This window comes from Phasianus colchicus, chromosome 2 (genome assembly GCF_987193195.1).
Source record: "Phasianus colchicus chromosome 2, bPhaCol1.hap1.1, whole genome shotgun sequence".
NCBI lineage: Eukaryota > Metazoa > Chordata > Aves > Galliformes > Phasianidae > Phasianus > Phasianus colchicus.
In genome coordinates, this window is record NC_143437.1 from 68,578,394 (window position 1) to 68,595,138 (window position 16,745).

The 16,745-nt window shown below is 38.7% G+C and overlaps 1 protein-coding gene across 16 annotated transcripts in view; it reads right to left on the reverse strand.

Moving 5' to 3' along the window:
* The window catches only part of LIN28B (lin-28 RNA binding posttranscriptional regulator B), a 90,715-nt gene that overhangs the window by 20,017 nt on the left and 53,953 nt on the right, over positions 1–16,745 (reverse strand). The window contains exon 5 of one of the 16 annotated variants that reach the window (XM_090135950.1): positions 4,097–4,456. The exons of the other annotated variants lie outside the window; for them this stretch is intronic. Within the exon in view, the coding sequence (XP_089992076.1) occupies positions 4,168–4,456 (289 nt within the window). The 3' untranslated portion in view covers positions 4,097–4,167. Of the gene's footprint in view, positions 1–4,096; positions 4,457–16,745 lie in introns of those variants that run through there. 16 annotated transcript variants of the gene reach the window in all.

Genomic DNA, 16,745 nt, shown 5'->3' on the forward strand with positions numbered 1-16,745 from the left:
AATCTTAAATAAACAGTGTGCTTAGGACAGCCTCACTTCTAACCTCCCCACCTCACGCTACAGTTAAATGGATGAGTTAATGGTGAGGTGGCATCAAAGCATCTAAAATAGGTAGGATTTGTGTTTCTCACTCTGTTTTCTTTCTCTGATCAGGAAAAACAAAAGGTGCAGCTCTTCTAACAACACAGCACATTGTTCCTGCAGGGAATTGATGTGCAGTGGGATCTTATATACATTTTTTGCTGGTGGTCATACATGGAAAGCTTGAATAGCACAATCCTTGTCTGGAACAGCCCCCAGTGTCTGTTAGCATCTCCAGCATTTTTGCCAGGCCAAACCTAGCTCCCTTTGGGTTTTGTGCTCCCAATGCAATCCATCACCAGGGTACCTGAGCACAGCCACTTCTGTGCTGCAGGGAAGACTTCAGGTAGGGAGTACTACATGTTTCATGCCAAGCTGTTCACAGGCCTGCAGACAGAAGAACCAGGTGCTGAGCTGCTATTGCAAAGTGTCATCTCTTCTCTACCTCCCTGTGATTTGGGAGACCAATGTTTCTTCAGCATATGCTGCACAGCGGGGATAAATAAGTAGCAGTAACTGAAGAGTTTTGGGGAAATAACTGGAGATAGCTTTGGCAAGCCTGGGTTCAACTTTATTTTAAATAAACTTCGTGTTCCCAGAGGATCTAAGCACATGAAGAGGAAGAATCACAAGACATGGCTGTGTAGTAATTGACATAGACATGATATACAGAACTGGCTGCTTCAGTGGTTATAATTTTGATAATTAAGCATAAATGATTTACAAGCACACACAAAGGAAAAAGTAATCTTAGGACACTCAACGATTCCATTGACAATAACCTAAATGTACACTTTTAATGCACACTTGAGAGCTCCATCATGTATGAAGTTACCGACACAAGAAACTTTAAGTTACTGTCCAATTCTGAAGAAATCTGTCTGATTCATCCCTGAGAAAGAACGTGGCCTGAGGTCAGGGCCAGGGCTACCTCTACAGCTTGTCTGTCTGCTGAGGGGCACGCAGCCATCTATCTGCAGAGGAATGTCAGCCTGGCCAGGCTGCAGGCCTGCAGCTCTTCCACAGAGGCTCTCTTCCACCGCAGACAGAGCCTGCAGCACAGGCAAAATTAAATTACTGGCAGACTCTGCCAACAGGTCTCCAAGGCTGTATATATTACAGCATCCTCAGGAGAGTCCTCCCAGCCATACTGCCGGGCCATGCCAGCAGTCTCAGCCCTCATGTGTATTTGGCAGCAGCACCAGAGCAACCTGTCTGGAAGGCCATGAAGGGAAAGTCATAGAGCTGTCCTTGGAGACATCCACATCCCACACAGCAGCAGCATGCACACCATGCAGCCTCTGTCTTCCAACATGCCATACGCATCCAGGAGAACCAGCCCCTCACTCCCTGCATGCCAGCCTTGCCTCCACTACCTGCCATGAAGAGCTGAGCACTGCTCACCCCTATTCTTCAATCTCGTCAGCCCCAACCCCACAAATGTCTTATCCAGTGATCTCATTTACCTCATTTCCAGTTCTTAACACCATCACTTCCATCCTGATTCTGCTCCTCAACACCACATTTAGTTTTTACATTACTAATGTGCATGACCCATTGCAGAGGTCACAGCTAGATTCTTCAAGGAAACAAGCATTTGTAAACAAATTTGAACTATCCTAAAGTAAAACAGTGTTGTGGGTTTTTTGGGATTTTTTTTTTTTTTTGGAAACAGATTTAAGACTTCATACATAAACCAGTCCTTGTGGAATCTTTTTTAACTAAGTGAGAAACTGTTTTAAAAAAGAAAAAAAAACAATTCCAAGTTAATTGAAAATGGATTTTTATGCCACAAACTGCAGTCCTCTACAGTGTAACAAAATATGCAAGCTTAAGCAAATTTACCACCTGCTACCACTGAAAGGAAACATGGCAGTATCCCCTTCCCAACACAGCATCTCATTATAGCAGATGGATGTTTCCACCACAGTGATTACTGTGTATACAGCATCATGAGTAATTCCCAGACTAATAGCACTTTGTATTTCATAGACTTTTTCACATACAGTACAAACCACAATCTTTAGTTCACAAAATGTTTGCAGGTTTGTGAAAACTCTCAACTGACCTTACACAGGCAAGATGCAATGTCATTACATTGCTGCTTTTGCTGTTGCCTGGTGTAAGGGAATAAGGTAAAACCGATGTGTTGGTGCAGCTGCATTCTGCCTAACACCATATCCTGCAATACAGAAATTATGGACAATCAAGCACTCTGAGATGCACCAACAGAGAGAATTGGGAGAACAGAGCACACAGTGTGACACAGATTAAGGACTGCTGGCTGGTTAGAACATGTCCTACTAACGCAGCACACACAGCACCTTTTGCAGCCAGTCATGCACCATCCTAGCTACCAATGACTGCAATAAAGTAAATCAGGTTACAAAGCTGGGATTTGTCATGAATTCCACAAAATCACTTTATTACACAACTACCTGTTCACTTGGTGGACAGTTTGGAGTAGAAAGGGAATATGACTGCCCGCATAAAAAGAAAAAAGCACTGATCTGTTTGTGTCAGCTACACCTCTAGCATCTATAAAAACTACTTTTTTGAACTGATGAGGTCATCAATGTGTATATCTCATTCTGAATTGATCTGATTAAGTCATCTTTCAGCATGAGCAATCTTTTATAAATCTAATATATGCACATACAATAACAAAAGTGTGCAATATACATATACAATATAAATGTACAAAATCTTTAAAAAAAATTTTCATAATTGAAGTAAACCTTCTATAAAATGCATCTAAACCTTACACCAAGGGCTATTATTATTCTGACAAATTCTAAAGCTTTCAAACATGAATAATTCATATTAATTCATATTTTACACAAGAATTAAGCAAGAAATGGGGGTCACTAAGTAAAAAAGATGTAACAACTTGCATATACTAAGATGTACTTGTGAAGATTTTCTGGATAGCCATCACCATACTGAAGCATCTCAGACATTCAAGTTCACCTGGCAGTTGGAGGGCAATTGCAATTACCACTTACAAAGAAAAGCAACATGATTCTTTGTTGGCTTTTCATTCAAATTAGCGGCTACCAAGAGAGGAGAAACACAAAAACTAACAGCTACTTCAACTAAGAAGACCACCAATAATTCAGATTTCTGAAACCCTCTGAACTTGAACGCATTATTACAAAAGGTATTTTCTGATCAGTTCTTATTTTGAAAAGAATGGGGGCAGTGCAGGCTAAACCCTAGAAAGCAAAGCAGAAGAAATTGTCTCTTCATGGCAGTTCGTGGCAAGGAAATGACTCAGCTGAGGCAAATTAGAGTCCATTTGGAGACGCTGATTCCAAGAGCACAGTGAGTCTGCAGGCAGAAATCTATCAGAGCAGCTGCACTGGCAGAAATTTCAACCCTCACAAACACATAAGCCTCAGAATGCTATCTGCAGCAATTCTGACGAATTTTCTCTAGCTAAGCAGCAAATTTTTGTTGTGAAAGGAACATGCAAGGAAACTGAGAAATATTGTCTACCTATTTTTCCTCACAGAAAAAGCAAAAATGAAGCAAGGTTTCGTCATAAAAAGTCAAATACAGTTTCTGAGTCATGCAAAAATTGTTTTGAATTCCCCTTCCCTCTAACTCAGCAAACTATCTACTCTGTCCTGCAAGCTACTGCCTACCAAACTTGGAGGCAGCTCTTGGTACTCTGAGGTCGAAATTAAGGAATGCAAAACCTCCTGCACCCCACTCTCCATTTACAGGAATCTTAGTCATCTATAAATTATTTCTTAAGGATGTCCAAAAGAAAACTAAGAAAAGCAGGCTTATAGTCAAGATGTTTGAATTGCTACTAGGGGATACACGCTTCCAACAAAAATCCTGAAAAGTGGGTCTTCCAGATTAAAAAAAAAAATATGTATTTCACTGCACTTATTACAGCTTCTCATAAGTGAGTAACTGAAGCCATTCTCTGTAACAGCATTAGTTCAGCACCTGCCCATCCTGCCTACTTATTTAACCACAGAGAGGGCTGGCAAGCATCACAAAATGGCTGATAAGAAGCAACCTCATTTTACCCTTAGAATTCAAACAGGAGCAGACTCTGAGATTAAGCAGCCCTTAGGTTTGCTCCCGCCCAGTCAAACACTCCCTGTTTCCCCACGCCTGCAGTTCTCCCAGGGCCGTGGGGCACAGCGGCTGTGGCAGCCTTCGCATTTGGTGCAGCTTCTCCAGCAGCCCAGTGAGATGGCAGGAAGGAAGCCAAAGGGTACAGCGTCTGTGGGGACGGTCTGAGGCCTGGCTGCAGCCCACTGCAGTTTCTCTTGCTTTCCCTTCTTTTTCCTCCGTGAAAGACAGAAAAAAGTATGGTGACCATTTTTTCTCCGTTTCCCTCAGGTGCAAGTCAGAGCTAAAAAATGTGAAAGGATGGTTTCAGCCTTCACATGAACTGTTTGGAAAGTTACAAGCTTGAGAAGGTGCTTAAATCTCATGTATACACTATTATTTACTATTAAAAGGACAATGATAATATGTGAAGATTAAAGTCTGAGTTGCAGATTGCGGCTATCTCCTTAGTTTAGCTGTATTTTACAGTGCTTTAATTTAGTAAGCAGATGTAGCTATAGGGGCAGCACCAGAATCCACAAAGAATCTATCAGTCAGAACACGAGCTCTGAAATCCATAACTTTTTTTCTCTGTTAGGTGGGACTGCAGAACAAAACATGCAGTCCTTCTATGCATGTGACACTGAAATCCCTTTTATATGCACTTCAAACAAACAAGAGAAAAATATGATTGTGTGTGTGTATATATATATATATATATATATATAGGCCTAAACTCACTTAATTTTTCGACATGGAAGGTTGTCTTTCTCTAGATAATATCATCTTTGAAACTGATTGTACAAATGAAAGATTAAGTCCTCATTCTTTTAAAACAAACTAATGAATTTTGAACTATGACAGGCAAGAACAAACAGACCATTTTCTTTAAATCCATTTATAATCTATGAAAGAACATTCCTTGGTGACAAGTTTGCATTGGAAAGGAATTCACATTTGAAAAGCTAGAACAAAAAGAGACGATAGCAAATGTTTTTAAGCACCAGAGTCATAACTTTTTCTCATGTACAGAGAGCACCTGTATTCTGCAATAGTCATGAGGGGCCTTCAGCAGATCACAAATAAGATTCAGATTTCCAACACTTACTACTGCAGCTTGTAAGAAATACAGCTAATTAAGTACAAGGACTGTAGGATCAGATCTTGAATTATTAAACCAAAAAATGTTAGTCAAAGGCATTTACTATACAAAATACTTAGCACATTTATACAGAGCAGATATTACATTTCTCCAATAAAAAAATTCTTCAGTTAATCTCCTCAAATAATATAAATTGCTTGCATCAACAAACATAGTACAATTAGCTTGTTACCCTTAAACTGAGTTTAAAATAAGCAAATTGTTTGATGACTTTGATGTTTTCCACCCAAAATGTGCTGGCTAATTTTTCCATTCCAGTTCCCATTCCAATCTTTTAACTGCCTTAATCTCCTGCCCTCAGATGTTGACCTTGTAAGAACAGAGGTCATAGGTTAGCACAGACAGACCTCAAAAGATCTGGACTATCAATTCATGCCTGAAAGATTTCTCTTCCACAAAAGAACCACTAAAAAAGCAAATTCCAAAATCCAGCTCCACAAACCATTAAAAATAAACTTGTTGATATGCTACATTCACAACTATTCTTAAAATAAATAAATAAATAAAAGACTAGATGGGATACACTATAAATTCATTTCTGTAGGATACTAAAATAAAAACAATGGCACCAACACAGGATAACGACCAAACTTCAAAGATAAAAATGAAAAGCTCTAGACAGGAGAGAATTGAGAGCCTGCATCTTTAACCCGTGGAAATGTACAAGGTATGTTTTAAATATCCATAATCTTATATTCTTAATTTTATATTCTAAAGTAATATTTTTCTACAACAGGCATTTTTAAACATGATTTGTTTTCTTTTAGGAATGAAGGTAAAGCATAACCAAATGATAAAATTAAACAGCACCACTTTATACAAATTTACTGATTATCGGTGAGACTGCTCCCTCATTTTCTTGCTGTAATCAGCTATACAACAGATTCCTTGCTGCTTGTTTGGACAATGGGAGTACAGCTCTCATTAAAAAAACAAAAAACACCCAAAAGAAACAAACATGCAAGACATTTCTTTTCTAAGCATAAATGAAATGCAGAGATGGTAAGAGAAGACAATAACTTCTGAGGTTCCTGTGAGTTAGGAATACGAAAGCAAAAACAATTCATTTCTCAGCTTAAAGTAAAATCTGTAGTTTACACAGTGTGCACGACAAAAATTCTAGAACTGATTAATAATCTCATATTTAATAAAATTCCACAGCTCTATTTAAGTAAAAGTAAATTAAAACATTTTGTGGATTTCTCCTTTACTTATAAAAATTCAAGTGCTTGGCACATTTTAAGTAATTATTAAGAGAAGAGGCAGGCACATATTGCCAGTAGCAATTATGTGAGCTGATAACCATGATTCCCCCAACATATATCAAAGTCCAAAACTTGGAAAGATTAACCCAATCAATAAGAAATCAAAGATTTTTGAAATACTCATTAGAAAGAAGTTTTTTTGCTATGAATAACTCAGGGAAAAATAATGTGAATAAACCTTTCAAAGGGTAAATAAATAAGACTTTTCTTTCTGAGATAGGCACAATTTCTAATCCTATTGCCAACTACTGATGATTGCCTTCTATTAACAGAAGAAACAAAACTGCCTAGTTTTATGGAACAACTAATCTCATTGCAGAGACACACTGACATACACACTATTCTCTTTGTTTTGTATTATTAGTTTAGCACAACAAAAAGGTAGAGGCATCAATTTTCAACACTAGCAAATCTGAAGCTGAATTTGAACCGTTCAGCTATTTCAATTTTCTATATTGGTCAGAAGATATCCATTTATCATTGAGAAATCAAAGCGTTCTGGTTAAACTTTGATGCAAAGGCTGTTGCAACATTAATTGCAGACAAAGAAATAAGAGCAGTCTGTGGTTTGCTATTGTTTTCAGAGCCTTCTGAAGTAAATTAAATGTCTAGCATTTAAGCTGTCCAATGACCAGAAGAGTAAAACTCCAAGAAACTTCTAGGCTAAAGAAAGCCATTCAGCACAAGACTGCCGCAATTTAAATGATTTTTATTTTACTTTCAACTATTCATTGTAAAAGATATAGTGCCAGGAGACTCAATACCTATAAGATTATAAATGAATGGAGATCAAAGACAAGAAATTGTTTAGCTCACTCCCATATTTCACAGTGACCCTTCACAACTCCTTCCTCCTTAACCACTCTCCCAGTCTGCTACTGAGCAAACCCAGCTCCATCTACTTCATCAATACTGCCAGCCTTGGCTTGCTATTTCTCCAGCTCTGCTATAGCCACCTTTGTTCTTATACACATATGTGAAATCAGTCCCTTCACCCTTTTCCTACAGTGTTTCAGTATGCTATCAAAGAAAAGCAAGCAGCAACCTAGCAGATAGTCAGGCTAATTTCTACTCTTTACCTACAAATTCAGCATGTAAAGAGCAAGAAATAATTTATACTGCATTAACTCTCTGAACTATAGGACAGTGGGCTAGGTGCCCTGCATGGTCTTTTCTCACTTACTGCTAGGAAGCAAACACGATAGTTTAATACTACTTCTCCAGTCTATTAGTTTATTCAGTGCCTAGACTCACATGAAAATTCACCTAAATCTTGAACACAATACAGCAGCATTGATATTTTTTTCAGTCTAATCACATGACATTCAACAACACTGAGTGCCAGGTCCTGAATTTGGGTCATAACATCCTGATTCAGCAACACAAGCTCAGGGAAGAGTGAAAAGTCTGCTGGAAAGCTGCTCAGCAGAAAAGGATCTGGGGGTGCTGGCCAACAGTAGGCTGAACGCAAGCCAGCAGTGTGCCCAGATGGCCAAGAAGGCCAACAGCATGCTGGATTGCATCTGAAATCATGTCGTCAACAGGACTAGTGAAGTGACTGCCCCTTGAAAGCATATACTGCACCTCAAATGCATGGTACAGTTTCAGGTGCTCCACTATGAGAAGGATATTGAGTTCCTCAAGCATGTGCAGAGAACACCAACAATGCCACTGAAGGGACTAGAAAACAAGAATTATTAACAGCAATGGAAGAATTTCCTTCAGGGGTCTGCCTTGGGACCGGTGCTCTCTATCGTCTATAACAACCTAGACAGTGCGAGTGCACTCTTAGCAAGTTTGCAGATGACATCAAGCTGAGTCATGCAGATGATACTTACACATTAGCTGTTGACTTGGTATGGCAGTCTTTCAAAAGGGAGGAAACTGATTCAGTTCTGATCTCTTTGCACTCCCTGAAGATCTCCCTATCAACTTTTTGGATGACAACTTGGAGGCTGGGAAAATCTATGTTTCCCATATGACACAGTCTTCAATGGTATGCCCCCTCAGCCAAGAGTCCGAGTTAGTTTTCTCCTCTTCAAACTCCTCCCTTTCTTCTCATCCCTGATCTACCTCAAATCCATCTTTGTTTGCAAGTCTCTATTCTTTCCTAATCTTTTCCCTATTCATTGACCTTGCAGCAGCATCTTGTCCAAATCAGCCAACTTGAAGGACCCTTCTGAGCTCCACTGTTTATTCTCTGACAAGCTTCATATAATCAGAAGAAGCAACTGCAAATTCCCATTCTGTTCTGCTGCTTCTGGATGGAGGACCTCATTCTTTTTGCCTAAATAAAACAACCTTTCCTCATGTAAACATGCCCTTAAAACCATGTGTTTTTTTCAGGACATAGCATATGTCTTATTGCCTGTTTGAGAAGAACTCCAGCACACTGTAGGCACACTCACAGAGGTGACGGACTCACAGAGCAATAACTGCAATGTGACTGCACCACTATAGAGATGACTATCTCTGTGACACATTCCTCTTACATAATGAACTGCTGAGCTTCTTGACAAAATAAGATATTGAAGTAAATGCACATTTATAAATGATTCATATTTAAGAGGTTTGATCTTTAAGTGTCAAGGACAGAAACATGAAGCCACAGCTAATAAAAGAAACAGCTGCTGCAATTTGGAATTATATTACTGTATTACTGTATTAAAGGGCTCCAGAACTTTTATTTCTTTGGAAGAGCTTCAGATTTGCCAACAGAAGTAAATCAAAGGCAATGTTTTGGGAATACCTCACTTAGCAGTTAGGCTATAGTTAGGTTTGTCCAACTTTCAGTTCCCGTGCAGTTTACTTAAGATGGCACTTCTTTTTCCATCATCTGAAATCACTATTATAATCTTCCTTTTGGTTTATATATTGATTATGTGCCGTCAGTACATTTCCTACGTGATGCTGGAGTCCAACACACCAAAAAAAGCAAGGAAATACAACTTTTTCTGAAATAAAATAGATGGGGCTTCATTTTTACCAGTACAATACAGCAGATTGCGCACATCTTTTTTGAAGGACTGTTTGCCCTGCTGCAGGCAGTCCTGTTCTCAGTTGGCTGACAGTTATATAGAGCAACACATGAGAAAAAAAGGAGCACAAACTGTAGGTCAGGTCAACATCAAATTGGAAAGAAATTTCTACAGCCAGCGAAATCTTTTAAAATAATGTCTTCTTCCCTATTCCTTTCAAAGCACAGGTTGAAGTACTTACTGAACTGGCCCCTGAAAACGCATACACATTTTTATTATTTCTTTTCTACTTGAAAGGAGTATATTAATTTAGTAGTAAGGAAATAAACAGCAAGAATTTTGAATTCATGAAGAAAACACCAGTTATATTATCAAGATTTTTAGAAATTGAAATAATGCTTTGTATTTACTGAAGCTAACATTTATTCCACATCATAACCTCTCAAATTATGCAAAATTCCCAAATGTGCAACTCTTCAATTCTTTCTTGCTTCCAAATTCTTTAAGATATGGTGAATCATTACTACAGGACTAGAAAAGCAGCTGGTATGTTTTGTGAAGTTTTCATTTCTTTTCTTCTGAATTAATGATATTGTGCACTATTTTCTGTGCAAAATGAGCTCTCATGAGATGATCATAAAAAGTGTTTTCCAATAGAGAGATCCTGTCTTACTGAAAGAAACAGTATTGCTTTGATTTTTTTTTAAGTTGTTCAAAGTTTTGAAGGTGTTCAAAATATACACAGAATGTAAAACAAAAACATTTGTTTGTGCCATTAGTTATATAAATTAACTCATTCTGTCTCAAAATCTCCTCAAAAGTAAAGCACATGCCTGTCCAACTAACATAAAAACAAGCAAGTGCTATGGAAAGAATTAAGGTCCTAAAAGGTGAACAGGCTATGGAATATCATCATAAGCTGCTCCACAACTGCAACAGGATCTCAGCAGCTGATTATAACAGCAGCAAATTAAACTGGGGCTACTGAAAAGGTTACTCCCTTTCTTCTATAGGCTGCAGCTCCAGAACTTCATTCTCTAAGCAGCTTTTTGCAGCAAGGCAGATTGAAAAAACTTAGATGTCCATGATACTCTGTAGCAATTTGCTCCTCCAGGCCCAAAGGGAAGATTCCAGTTTGACCATCAGATGTAAGAGAATAGCACAGGCTTAAATACATGCTGATGTTTTACTGTAAATGGGAGACAGCTCATCACTTGATGAAAGGTGGCAAGATACTCTGAAAACACAAGGCTCAAGAAGACATCCAATTAAAGAAAAATATTCTGCATTCTGAAAACAGCGTATATACTTAAGCAACCCATCTGCTGTGCAGGGATAGCTTTACTCTACACAAGGCTGTATAAAATTGACACCAGCCTACTCACTTCATCTGTTCCTTGTACTTCCTCAGAATTTTATCTACTTACTTTAACAACAAATTTGTATTTATTACAAACATTATAGAAAATTTGAGGCCTATTTCTTCTCAACTGTGAACTCATACAAACAGATACCACAGACAACTTATTCAGTCACTACTCCGTTCATACTGCAAGCTCCTAATGAAGTAAATCAGTCTTAGACACCACTTGGTGAAAATCAGTCAAACCTGCCACCAGGTTTCCAGCTCTTCCGTCAGCACAGAAATTTGCATTCACTTGAAACACATGAATAGCCCTACCAGAAGGTACGTATGATTGAAAGGAAGTATGTATTTTACTGTGTTTTGTTGATTCCTGTGCCTAACTGCAAAGCCCAATTCCTGCCTTCACCTGAGCAATTAGGCTGAAGCACAGCATGGCCATGGGAGTTTACGAGTAGCACGGGATCTAAAAAACACAGCCCTTACTTTCAAGCTGCCTTCTGGTGAATTTGATAGTTAAAAACATGTGAAACAAAAAGCAGCCTTTTCAATGAATGAGGAAATGCCTGCATTGCCACGCAGCATATTACAGCACTGTGCCTGGGTACCCCAAAATAACTAACTGATTTTTGTCTACAGGCACGGCAGCTTGTTAGGGACTAAATCAAGCTTTGTAGCCTGTGGGCACTTGGCTTTGTAAATTAAATAATGTTCTCTAAAACTGAAATTTGGAATGTGATTTCCTAAGAGTCTTCTGGAAAAATAGAAATGTTTATTCTAGTAACGCATATATTATTCTGCACAAGCGTAACACTCCTCTGCCTAGCCCAACATTTCAATAATTGATCTTTTGGCTCCGCATCCTGGCTTGCAACTGCTTGAGAAACGGAAGTAGGCAGGAAGAGAAAGTCATCATCTTTTGAGGAAGCAACTCCCACTGTTGCATGCTAGACCTAAAGGTAGAAGCTGGGCGAGTCAAAGCTTGTTTTCTTCTGAAAGGTAAGGGTTTCCACTTGTGCTCTTGCTCTGGGTACTTGTTCTTCCATAGCTCCTACGGCTGGCACTTCCAGAAGACTCAAGTTCACGTGTAACACCCCAGTCTGAAGATAAAATCATGCCAAACAACATACTGCCCACAGATGCTGGTTGCTATACACTCTGGTTAGTGGCAATTGTTTTGTATTCATGATCTTAAGCCACCTTCCTTTCATCTTTTGCTGAAGAAAATACCCAGTTTTGGATATATGATTCCATTCTCATCACAGTGGACATGCTGAGTCCTGGAAGCATGCCTGTGTATTTGGTATGCAGCCAGTCTGTGGCTGCTCAGCTCACTTAAACACAGATGGATGATTTAGAGATTTTAACAAGGGCTGTCTAATGAATATATGCAGTAACACTTCTCAGAGGCTTGTAACTTAGACTTGGATGGCTCTGCACAAAGACGAGGGAAGATTAACCCCCTGCCCTAGAGATCCATCTCCAAGCCAGCTTTCAAGCCTCCATTCCAAAACACCAAGTGACAGCTATTTTTAAGTTTCCTATTTTTAACTCTCTTAATTAAGCCCTCTGGTTTTACCCCACTCCTGTAAAAAAAAAAACAAAAAAACAGGACTGTTGTTACACCTTCCAAAAAGTGGTTAGCCTACACACAGAAGAAAGAACAGAATTCCCCAAGTACATTTTTCTCTAATGATTATAGTCCAGCAAAGATTAAAGTGTTTGAAATGATGTGTAGTGCAAAGTTCTCAGGTTTAGTTGTTTTTTTTTTAAATGTTTTTTTGTTTGATTGATTTAAAACAGCATTGTGCTGCTGAATTACTCCTATAATTTGTATTACTTTGGTGGCTTATTACGGCATAGCTAGAAAGAATGAAAATAAGATCATTTAAGAAAAGATATCTCAGTTTGGTTTATCATCTATTATCTAAGTGTGAATTCTTAACTACCTAAGTTTCTGTACAAATAATCTCAAATTTTGCTTAAGGAAATAAATTGTGTCCAGCTCTTGTCAGGCACTTGAAACACCATCTATCCATCCTGTGCTGATTAGGTGTTGGCATTGAAGAGACGCCTAAACCTCTAAATGCAAGAGATGGAAAGCACAACTTTCCTACAGTCTCTTCTTAGGAACTTGCTTCTGTTGGAAACCATGTGCTAAGCCATAGGGACCTCATCTTATTATAGTTTTTATGAAAAAGAACAAAAACCATGGTCACAATCCTCATATGCAGTGTAATCCCTGGGATGCTCGGAAAAAGCAGTGAACTAAATACACTACACTTGAAAAACAGCAAAAAGAGGAGAGAAAACTGGAAAGAAACAAATTTTTACTATCTAAACCTAATTGAAATACAGCCAGGGAAAGGAGATATTCTCATTTTAAACTCTGACATGCCATCCTCAGGTAACGTCCTTTTGCAAGGCCACATTTTTAAGAAATGTGCACAAAACTGCATGACTTCTCTGCTAGTTTCCCCTTTAGAAAAGGAAAGAAATATACACACTGTCTACCTAGGAGAAGAGCAGTAAAGTTCAGCCCTCTGACAGTTAGATGCTGACACCATTTTGTGTTGAAGGGAAAAGCTCTGAGGTTTTCATCCAGCCTCCTTGCAGCTGCTCTCTCTCACTTCCTTTGCCCTGATGCCTTTTGATGCTACGGCAGGGCCTGAAGCGGGTCCCCAGGGAACAGCTGCATTCTGGGGCTGGCAGAGGGGTAAGATAAGCAGGAGTGGAATACCCCTTCCTGAAGGGCTCTCCCCAGCCTCCTTGTCCCTACCATTTTGTAAGTATGGCTTTTATGGTCTTCTTCCATTTCCTACTAGCTCAATGTTCTCCTTCACAGCTTGTACCACCCAAATTATTCAATATCCATCACAAAAAACAGCTCAGCTTGAGCCATCAAAAGCTTTTCTAGTAGAATTAGACACTTAAGGATGATTTAGCCAGTGAAGATGGAATTTGATATAATCTGAAATTTGAAATGACTGTATCTCGTAACTTTTGTTTCCTACACTAGCTCTCCTAGTTCTACTAACTTCAGCCCAGATGCTTTCAATAGTACACCACAGTGCCATTGCCTCTAAGAGCTGCTTGTGCAGAACATAAGCTCTTGAAGATGCAGTATATGAGAAAGACTTACAATTTTCTTATTATAATCTAACTCTGAATCGTCTGCAGAATGTCTTCAGACTTCATTTTCTTATTCAGACACAAACTAATTTTAAGCGACATGGAAGTATTTTATTATTTGATACAGCCCTCTGCCTCAAGTGACTGTACTTCAGCTGGCAATTTAGAAATATTTGGAAATTATGCTTTCTGTCAGATCTGAGAATTACCAAGAAATATCACTTAATATATCTTAGCACAAAAAACACTTCTTTTTTAGTTTGTCTCTCATTAGCAGTTGTCTACATTGGAAAAGAATTTTGAAGTGTTACTTCTGTGCTGCAGTGTTCCTTACAATTTAACCAACTGAATTACAAACACACGGCTATCTCACTAGCCACAAGCCTAGAACAGAATTCAGCATGTACAGTCTTTTCAGTAGCAATATTTAATTTCTAGCAGACTTCATCTCCCTTCTTCATGCTCTACTTGCAGGTTAGTTCTGTAAAAGCAACTCAGTGGAATGTTTCACATCAAAATCAAAATCTCAGAACACCGCATTTGTTACAGGTTTAAATCCGAACCATTACTGATGCAGTTCATCTGGGCTAGAAGGATGCATCTCAGCTACAAGTGTTGTGTTAGTGGAGGACAGCACAGGACTGAAATTTCATAAATTGGAATTAGGAGATGGAGCTATACCCTTACTTCTTTCTTGTCCTTTCCCTCTTGAGTCACTGTTTCTATTTTGGTGTAAATACTTCAAAACCAACAAGAGAAAAAGAAAAATGTTTGTCCCTCTTGCCCTCCAAAATGTTCCACTTGAATTAAGTGCCAATCCAATCAGGTAGAACTCAAACACTCTGCGGAAAAAGTACCAAACTTTGAGTTTGAATCAGAAATATTTACAGATACTGGATAATATTTTCCGGTCTCAAAGATAGCCCTAGCTTCTGGTCCTGACAGTATCACTCATGTTCTGTTAATACAGGTTAATATAGGTGGCAAAGACCTAGAGGTAACATTTATTTTAATATTTACCATACTAAAGAATATTTTTCCAGGTACAAATGTGGGAAAAAAAAAAAAAAAAGAAGGAAAGAAAAATAAAATTCAGAGTGATAAAATGGTCCTTCACACAGTTTTGTTCTAGGTTAATTACAAACACTGAAGTGCTTTGGGGAAAAAGAAACAAAACACAATTCTTTTTCCCCTATTCCAAACCTTCTCTTCAGATGGCTGGTTAACTTCTGATTTTATTTATTCTGCTCTGCATCAAGATTTCATGGACTTGTCTACAAGTTATGGAGCAGATGATTAAGACAAGAATTCAGAGTGATTTATCTTTTTCACATCAGCTCCTGGTGGTCATTCTTAAAGAGCAGCACAAAGTACTTCTGAGTCAGATCACTACTAATGCCAAGCAAAACATGTGTCAGCCAATGATAAGGTCTCCTAGGAAAGGAATTGCATCCTGTTGTGCAGCCTGTTCAATCCCTGGGTGTCTTAGGTTGTCCAATGCCGAGAGCTACCCCTTCACATTTATGCTGTAGTAGGGCAGCTCTGTACCCAGCACCCGTAAGACTTAAATCCCAGCAGAGCATCATTCAGATGCCTCCACTCTAGTCCAAATTACTCTTAATATTTTGAAAAAAAAAAAACCAACACATAAGACACATAGATATTACAGAAGCTTATAGGTCTGGGAACCTAAAGCCTGCCAGCTGCCTATGGCCACAGTTTCATTTCATGTAGACCCATACTAGTACGCATTAGAATGCTGGCTGAAAAATATGCCGAAGTGGCCTGTACAACTGTGAGCAATTACATACCTTTCCCTCACCTTGTTATAAACCTAACGTGGCCAACAGTAATGTTGAGGGGGAATTATTATCAAAGCAATGTCCCCACAGCAACAATATTCAGCAAATTACTGAGAGACTGAGTCTATTGGGGAAATACCACAAAATCTACAAATCAGCAACATCTGGTCACCTCAGCATCACAGCTTTTTTCACCTCTCCCTTCATGTTTTGCTTGCTCTTCCCTTTCTCTTTCCACCTTTGATATCTGTAACCATTTTTGCCATTCTTTCCTTCTGCCCTGAATCCTGCCCCTATCACTAACAGCCATGGGATCGATTTAAACAGAAGTTTCAAAATCTGCAGTGAGGCTGGTCCCTCATACTGTTACACCAGTAGTATGGAAAAGAGACAAACACCAGAACATGGAATTAACTTTCATAAACAGAGGCAGTTTTCACAGCAGAATGGAAATCTTAAAAGAAATCTTTCACTGTGCATATTGGAGATGCACTTTCCCATTGGCTAGCTGTTTAAACAAAATCATTTTCCTTCAAGAAAGACACTGTTCATCATCAAAAGATAACATCAGTGCTACTTCAATAAGTTCAAATTTCAGGCTTTTTTGGAGTCTTACTCACTTGAAAGTAAGAATTTGAAGGTAGAGGTGGGCAATTGCCTATGTTCACATATTCAAATTAACTCAGTGTAAATCTGAATTTTTCCTTCTTTATAGTAAGGTGAACATCAACAATGTTTTCCAGGATATATCTGCCCAATTTTGACTATGCTTTAGATTTGAAAACATGTCACTGAAAGTAGGATTCATCTTACTTATCTTTAGAGACTTGCAAAGGAAGTATCTACAGCACTGGAGCTAGGCTTGTCCTGAAGTCCATGACAACCACAAGG